At 45.1% G+C, this 8350-nt stretch overlaps 1 protein-coding gene across 3 annotated transcripts in view; it reads right to left on the bottom strand.

Annotated features, from left to right (window-relative positions):
- Positions 1 to 303: 303 nt before the first annotated feature.
- CARF (calcium responsive transcription factor) overlaps positions 304 to 8350 on the bottom strand; it is a 127861-nt gene continuing 119814 nt past the window's right edge. For all 3 annotated transcript variants that reach the window (XM_073551527.1, XM_073551526.1, XM_073551528.1), the window contains 2 exons: positions 3032 to 3491; positions 304 to 1119 (listed from right to left, as the gene is read on the bottom strand). In XM_073551527.1, the coding sequence (XP_073407628.1) occupies positions 998 to 1119; positions 3032 to 3491 (582 nt within the window). In that variant the 3' untranslated portion in view covers positions 304 to 997. The remainder of the gene's footprint in view (positions 1120 to 3031; positions 3492 to 8350) is intronic.

Below are 8350 nucleotides of genomic sequence, written 5' to 3'. Positions count from 1 at the left end.
ACACTCGCAGCTCTCACTTTAACCCCTGATATCTCAGGCTGGGTCACATCTACAGTGGTGATTCTGGTCTCATTCTTAAACAGAGAATCTCAGTTAGTACAGATATGACCATCAGTAGCCTGGATGTATCTCATATATCCTTGTCTACCAAGTTTCCTCCCTGCAATGATGTTTGAGATACATCCGTGACAGGGAAAAGGTTAAATAAGTACTAAATCCTAAATGATGGCTGTCAAACTGTGTAAGACTCATCAGACAATTAGGTTACAGTAATTTGGGGGAAAAATGAACCTCAATAGTGAATGCTGGGTGGAGGAATATTTTAATTTCATTGCCAGAATTAAGGTTCAAAATTTACATCCTTGTCCATTTATAAGAATTTCTATTGATCGGTAATTTTCAATTCCTGATAATATTATAGGCTCAGATCATTGAAGGAAAATATGCTTGTATGCAGCCAGATGTACAGTATACCAGCGGAGTATATACAGCATGACGTGAGAGTGACGCTCTGCAGACAGAAGGAAGTGTATAAGCTATTAGACAGATAGCACCAAGCCCGAAAGTGTGTGCTATAGGGTTATAAAAATATTTGGAATTGAGAGTCCTCAGTGGTTGATACCTTTTAAGGGCTAACTGAAAAGATGGTAACACATTGCAAGCTTTCCAGACTTGTTACCATCTTTTCAGTTAGCCATTAAAAGGTATCAACCACTGAGGACTCTCAATTCTAAATATTCTTCTATCAACTGGCTAACATGGTACAAAGATATACATCTTTCCTGTTATTGGGTTGGTAGTTCTCAGTGTATCACACTTCATGCCGCAGTGTTACTTCATTCCTTTCCTTTACGAATGCCATCTCAGGATAATGGTCTGCAACACATGAAACAGTAGAGAGATCCAAATGTTGGATGAGCAGTCTTTATTGTACATGTGGTTGTTTCCCTCAATATGAGGGCTGAAGATAAAGCTGATGATGGGATCCATTCATAGTTCATGCAGGGTCCTCACAATCTGTGGCTTCTGCTTCATCCGTATGAACTTGGTTTTCTGTTGTCTCTCCTGGGTTGTCCTCACCTTGCTCCGTGCAGTATGCTTCTACAGAACCGACTTCAACTAAAATCAATGGGAAAAAAAAGACAAATAAAACTATTACCCATCCATCTGTCTGTAAACCTTTCTTTTTCTATATTACTGATCATATTTAGTATAGCAGAAAATGGGGAATATTTATCAAGCTAAATGTGCCAGAATTCTGTATTTCTTGACATGCATCATATACATGTTGTGACTGAGTCAGGACCTAAGGCGCAGGACCTTGATGATGAAGGCATGGATAATGAAGGGGCATGATTGAACATGAAACACTTTTTGCTAAAAATGCACAAGAGTAAACCACCAACTACACTACCGTTCAAAAGTTTGGAGTCACCCAGACAATTTTGTGTTTTCCATGAAAACTTATACTTATATTAATCAAATGAGTTGCCAAATTAATTCAAAATCTAGTCCAGACATTGACAAGGTTAGAAAAAAGGATTTTTATTTGAAATAATAATTTTCTGCTTCAAACTTTGCTTTCGTCAAAAAATGCTCCCTTTGCAGCAATTCCAGCAATGCAGACCTTTGGCATTCTAGCAGTTAATTTGCTGAGGTAATCTGGAGAAAGTTCACCCTATGCTTCCAGAAGCCCCTCCCACAAGATGGTTTGGCTTGATGGGCACTTTACCTCTATCTTTACCCCTGGATGTGATTCACAATGTAAAATGTTGCCTGTTTGTCTCACACAGTCTGTGTGTGGGGGTGTGCAGATCTCCAGGAATGAGTGCCATTGTTGAAGGACTAAGAAGCTGGAGTCTAACCCAAGCGGGCGAACCCGCAGTATGGTATGGACTTTTTACTGTCCGTTTCACTTTTTGTGGGACAAGGGCTGTATTTTCCTGTGATGTGGTTTATGAGTACTGAAATAAACCAGCTGGACATTTAAATCAAAACAGTTCCTGTGATAGCTCATCCCTCCCCCCAAGTAAGTAGCATTGTTACACCCCATATACGGACTAACGTTGGATGTGCCCGCCGATACTGATTATTGGCTGACACCCTATTGTGTATAGGTGCCCTGGCACAACTGTTAGGGGACATGTCTGATATTGGAATGCTAATCACTTTGTTCTCTCAAAGATACGCTGCTGCAGAGATATCGGTGAGTGACTTTCTCGCGGAAAATGCAGGACCGCTTCTGTGCATGGGAGAGATGGCCGAGATGGCTGTCAGTCATGTGATCGGCCAAAGCATCGATCTGCCGACAGTCAAATCTTAAACTTTCGATATATCTAAATGCCAGATTTATCAAACAGCATGAACCACTATGATACATCTAATGTATTCCAAGGCAGCCTAGCCTACGTTTGCACTAAGAGTTAGACTGTACTGATAATTACGCCCTATTTTTGTCTCCCAGGCCTGCTCTGATCGCAGCCACCATGTAGCCATTAGATGTAAACCACAGAAATCAGAGTAGAATTGTAGCTCGTGGTCTGTGCACTTTATGGCTATGGCTCCACTGCGACTTTTGGCTATGAGACAAGTGTGGTTAAGGATACGGCAACCTCTATGAGACAAATATAATGCAAGACGGATGGAATTATAATAATTGTATCAGGTTTCCCAGAACTGGGCGCAGTAACCCCCAATTTTATTGCAGCCATAACTTTTAATGGCTTTCCCCAATTTTATAACTTTTCTAGGTTAATATATCATTAACTATTCCTAAGAACTTTGACAACAGAACACATTTTAGAAAAAACCTGTCGGCATGAAGAAGTGACAGACATGCTGATTTTAGTGATGTATTTTGTAGGTGCGATCATGATGTAGTTTTTAGAATCGACAATGCGGCCAACAATCTCAGATACTGGATCTCTTCATCTGCATAATTCAGGCAATGTGTTCCACGTCCCCATACAGTTGGGATATTAGAGGTCATTTCAGCTATGTGACGTATGTGAACATTTACATATGCACTTACCAATGGTCGGCTGGTGGTCCAGAATCGCAATAGGAATAGGGTGCAGTTCCCCAAGCAGTATCTGGTGCACTTCTCCAGCCATGCTGGATATGGGATCTTCCACAGTCACCAGCTGCCCCATGCTGACAAGGTGATTGTGACTGGTGACTGCTGACAAAGTCGCCTCGTTCTGTTGGCTCTGCAAGTGACCGAGGACTAAGGGCTGACTACTTGTTCCAGCATTTAACAAACCTGGCTGCCTGACTGCAATAAGAGAAGAAGAAGCTGTGAAAGATGGGGACTCATGATTCACTGCAATTAGTGTTGTTGTGCCATCCGAAGTTGCGAAGGACGGGGTTTGTGGGTTCACAGTAATTAATGCTGCCGTTTCATCAGATGTAAATGGAGAAGATGGCTGGTTCACGGCAATAAGGGCAGTTGTTCCATCCGGTGATGTAAAAGAGGACTGCAACTGGAGACTCTGGAGAAAATACAGAAATATATAAATGTACAGCGTTTCAGGTGTGAACATTAGTCCATGAGAAGCTCCTCAATATATGGGACAACAGTAAAACGGACTGTCACATGAAGGTGGTAAAAGCCACCCAATGATGAGGATCCTGTTCTGTCCACACATTTAAGGGAACTTGTCATTAGATTCATGCTGCTGGAGTCACGAGCCACGAGCCACATGAATCAGACATTGGATGCACGATTCCTGTTGCAGCTTTTCAGAGAAAATATACTTTGAAAACCCGGCCAGAGACTATAGGGAGGCGCCTGACTAGTTCGGTGCGACCCCGGACGGATTCTGACTGCCCTGCTCCAGTTGACTGACAGATCTTTCCCTATGAACACAGAAGGGAGAGACCTGTCATTCATCTGAAGATGGGTGGGACGAAGGTCAGGAACATCACCTGACTATGGGGAGAGATCTAAACAGTCAATGACGACATTGGACGCATTTTCAAACTAAGATTTCTCAATGGTGCTGCCCGGCTCTGGTTACTGCTACTAGGTAGCATGAATCGAATGTCAGGCTCCCTTTAATGTGTATGGCTGCGGCTGCTAACACACACACATTATAAATTATATATATATATATATATATACACATATACATACATACACACATACACACACAACACACACACACTATTGTTAAGAAAGTAAAGAGACTATGCAGTACATTTTTGAACATTTCTTAGGCTGGTTTCACATTTGCGTTTTTTCGCGCTGCGTTTTTGCACATACGGTTTTTCCCCTATATTTAACATGCGTGCGCATACGTGCGCGTTGGCATGCGCACGTATGCGGTTTTCATGCTCTGTGGGTTTTTTTATGGTGTGCGTCCTTAAAATCCAGACGCTACATGTTGCATTTTTTGGTCCGGCCAACCGCTTAAAAAAAACGCATGCGCACGTATTGTGCAAAAAATTACCATTGTGGTCTATGGGTGCGCATTGGCATGTGCATGTATGCGTTTTTTTTTGCGCATGCGTTTTTTTGGTGTCCATTGGTTAGACTAGTTATAAAAATCCCCACCAAAAAAAACCTCATGTCTATATAAAAGGAGGTGTCTGCCAGCACTGTACCATAACTATAGATGATTTAGCGAATCCTGCTTTGAGCAGGGGGTTGGACCAGATGGCCCAGGAGGTCCCTTCCAACTCTACGATTCTATGATTCTATAGAGACAGCTTGGAGAGCAGAAAAACTGCAAAAGAAGACCCCATTTTCAATTCCAGCTTCAGTGGCAAGAATGTCAGTATTATTACATCTAAAAATGTATGCCTGTCCTTTTAAATTGTATATGTACTAATGCTTTGTATTATTTTTACATGCAGTATGTCTTCGGAATATTCACCAACCTTAGCCGGAATTGGCGCAAGCAGACCTTGAGGTGATTATTTTCGTGCGTTTGGTAAGTACCGTATATACTTGAATATAAGCCGAGATTTTCAGCCCATTTTTTTGGGCTGAAAGTTCCCCTCTCGGCTTATATTCGAGTCATATACACCGGGGGGTCGGAGGGGGAGCGGGGGGTGTCAGATCATACTTACCCGTCCTGACGCTGTCTCTTGAGCCCCCAGCTTCTCCGCGCTCTCTCTTCCTGCCTTCAGCGGTCACGTGGTACCGCTCATTAAAACTCATGAATATGCGCATATTCATTAGTTTTAATGAGCGGTATCACATGACCGCTGAACGCAGGAAGAGAGAGCGCAGAGAAGCTGGGGGCTCAAGAGACAGCGTCAGGACGGGTAAGTATAGCAATACTCACCTGTCCTGCGTCCATGGCTGCTTGCTGCTGTCTGTCATCGGTCACTGACTTCAGACAGCAGAGGGCGCGGTGACGTGATTAGTGTGCACCGCGCCCCCTGCAGTCTGAACGTCACTGACCGATGACGTGGCAGATAGCGGTGAGCAGCCATGGACGCAGGACAGGTGAGTATCTGACACCCAGCGACGGAGAGGTGAGTATGTCATTTTTTTTTATTTTTACATGCAGCAGCAGCAGTGGCAGCACATGGGGGAATAATCGTAGGGTATGTGCACACATAGTTTTTTGTCTCTGCGGATTTTGTAGAGAAAACCGCAGGAAATCCGCAGGACAAAGTGCTGCGGTTTATCTGCGTTTTTTCTGCGGTTTTGCCCTGCGGTTTTACACCTCATAATGGATGAGGTGTAAAACTGCAGCGTTTCTGCACCAAACAATTGACATACTGCGTTTTGAAAACCGCGCGGAAAAAAACGCAGCATGTGCACAGCTTTTTTTTATTTCCATAGGAAATAAAGGTACTGTACAACGCAGCAGAATCTGCTGCGTTTCTGCAGAGCCAAAAACGCTGCGGAAACGCAGCAGAAACCGCAAAGTGTGCACATACCCGAAGGAGCTTCTTATGGGGTCAGCACATGGGGGAATAATCTAAGGAGCTTCTTATGGGGTCAGCATATGGGGGAATAATCTAAGGAGCTTCTTCTGGGGACACCATATGGGGGAATAATCTATGGAGCATTTCCTATCCTAGGCTTATACTCGAGTCAATAAGTTTTCCCAGTTTTTTGTGGCAAAATTAGGGGGGGTCGGCTTATACTCGGGTCGGCTTATACTCTAGTATATACGGTATATCTGCTGGTTCTCAAAATCTATAACGTTTGTTTTTTTCAGACATCGTCATCTTGAGCGGACGCGACTAGTGAGGGCGAACAGCATGAGCAGCCAAGCCAAGTCCCGGTAGTGATACGGAATGTAAGTATCAAATGATTTGTAATGTTCTTTATTTTTTATCTTCTATATTTCCTCTTTTCTGGATCTTTTTTGTAACTTTTTATTCACACAAAATTCGAATATTCTAATGAATGTGTTTTGTTTAGGTTCCACAACGGGAGGAAGACATCTACCTGGATAATGAGCACCTTATCCGCCTGGTCCAGGAGCGTGCCCCGTTGTGGGACAGCCGTGACCGGCTGTACAAGGACAATGTGGTGACCCGGCGGCTATGGAATGAGGTGGCCGCAGCGTTGATGGATGGCTGGGACAGCGCCACTGCATCCTCCAAAAAGGCGTTTAGTAAATATTTCCCCGCAGTGACTATTGTTCTTGATGGCACTGTTGGGTTTCGTACTAGATATATTCTAGCACGAAACCCAACAGTGTCATCTGGCTCAACAGTGACTGCTTTGGGTATTGTATTGCTGTATTGTGCCGCAGTGACTATTGTCCTTGATGGCACTGTTGGGTTTCGTGCTAGATATATTCTAGCACGAAACCCAACAGTGTCATCTGGCTCAACAGTGACTGCTTTGGGTATTGCATTGCTGTATTGTGCCGCATTGACTCTTGTTCATGATGGCACTGTTGGGTTTGGTGACAGCATATGTCGTGCATCATACACAATTGTTAAATGTTGTTTGTTTGTTTTTCCAACAGTGGACAAAGTCCGAACACGTTGGCGCTCGATCAAGGACCGTTTCAACAGTGATGTTCGTGCTGAGGGCCAGGTTCGCAGTGGTTCTGCGTCAAGGACAAGAACAAGATACCGGTACTATCAAGCGTTGCAGTTCCTAAGACCGGTCCTTGCCACCAGATCGTAAGTATTATAATTTTTTGGTTTTTATTTTTATTAAGCTGTGTTTTTCTAATCCACAGCTGATGCTTCTTGTAAAGGCATGATAGGAAAATCATTATTTTCTTCCACAGCACCTGGAGCTGCACCCTGCAACCTGGCCCTGGAGCAGTCCTTCATCGGACGACCTCGGACCAATCTCATCCGACAGCCAGGAAGCACCTTGCACGTCAGCAACACAAACAGCTGCTGACCAGGAAGCTGGTCAATCAGGTGTTCCCCTGTCCCAGGTCTCTGCCACTGGTTATGCGGGCACTACCCGCCAGCGGCAGAGGGCCTTAGATAGGAATGTCTTGCCCGAGTTTATGCACTTGAGCGAGGCCTTTAATGCCAGCCTCAAGTCGCTGTCAGACAGAGTGGAAAGCTGTTTTTCACTCATGGAATGTGGTTTTAACCACATGGAACACCACTTCCATTCTATCGAACAGCGCCTTGACCGTCTGGAGGCCGACCTCAACAGACCAGCGCACCATTTTTTTAGTAAGATTGAAAAGGGCATGGCGGAACACCTTAGTCCTGAGCAATAGCTGAGTGTGCTGCAGGCCAGCAACAATGCTTTCTTGCAGGCTATGCAGCATAATCGGTACAGGCAGAAGTCAGTGGTGTCATTTCTAACTGTGCCACCATTGACTCGCTTCACCTCACTACCGACTTGTGCTGCATACCACTGCACGGACACCTCTATTCAAAGCCAGGACACCCACCATTACACCACCACGTCTGAGTGCTGCTGGTCACTTCACCGACACCACCATGGCAAGCGCTGCTCCTGTCTGGAGCACTACCGCCACCCCCATGCATGCTTGGAGCACAGCCAGAGTAACCACTCCTCAAACGTGGAACAGCCCTTCCGCAAACACTACAACATGTACTAGCCCTGCCACCACCACTCCGCAAACCTGGACCATCACTGCCGCCACAAGTCCTCCTGCAAGGACATGCACTGCCACCGCCACCACAGAGCATCAGCAGCAGCCACAGCAGCAGCATGCACAGCAGCAGCAGCATGCACAGCAGCAGACGGGGGACCCACATTCCTTATTTGCCCCAAGTTTCAGGCGGCGCCCACAATCAAGGCGGGCATTGGGTCCAAGTAGGTCCAGGCAGGCCAGTTTAAGGAGACAAACAGTTAGGACCACTGTAGCTGGACCTCTGTCCTCTCCTCCTAGTGTGTCTAGTTCCATTCCCATAACTGGATTCCCTTCCCCCACAA

The sequence above is a fragment of the Dendrobates tinctorius genome, unplaced genomic scaffold, assembly GCF_039654945.1.
Source record: "Dendrobates tinctorius isolate UK_male_01 unplaced genomic scaffold, ASM3965494v1 ptg000177l, whole genome shotgun sequence".
Classification (NCBI taxonomy): domain Eukaryota; kingdom Metazoa; phylum Chordata; class Amphibia; order Anura; family Dendrobatidae; genus Dendrobates; species Dendrobates tinctorius.
Note: the sequence above shows the minus strand (reverse complement) of the source record. Positions and strands in the feature narration are given on the sequence as shown.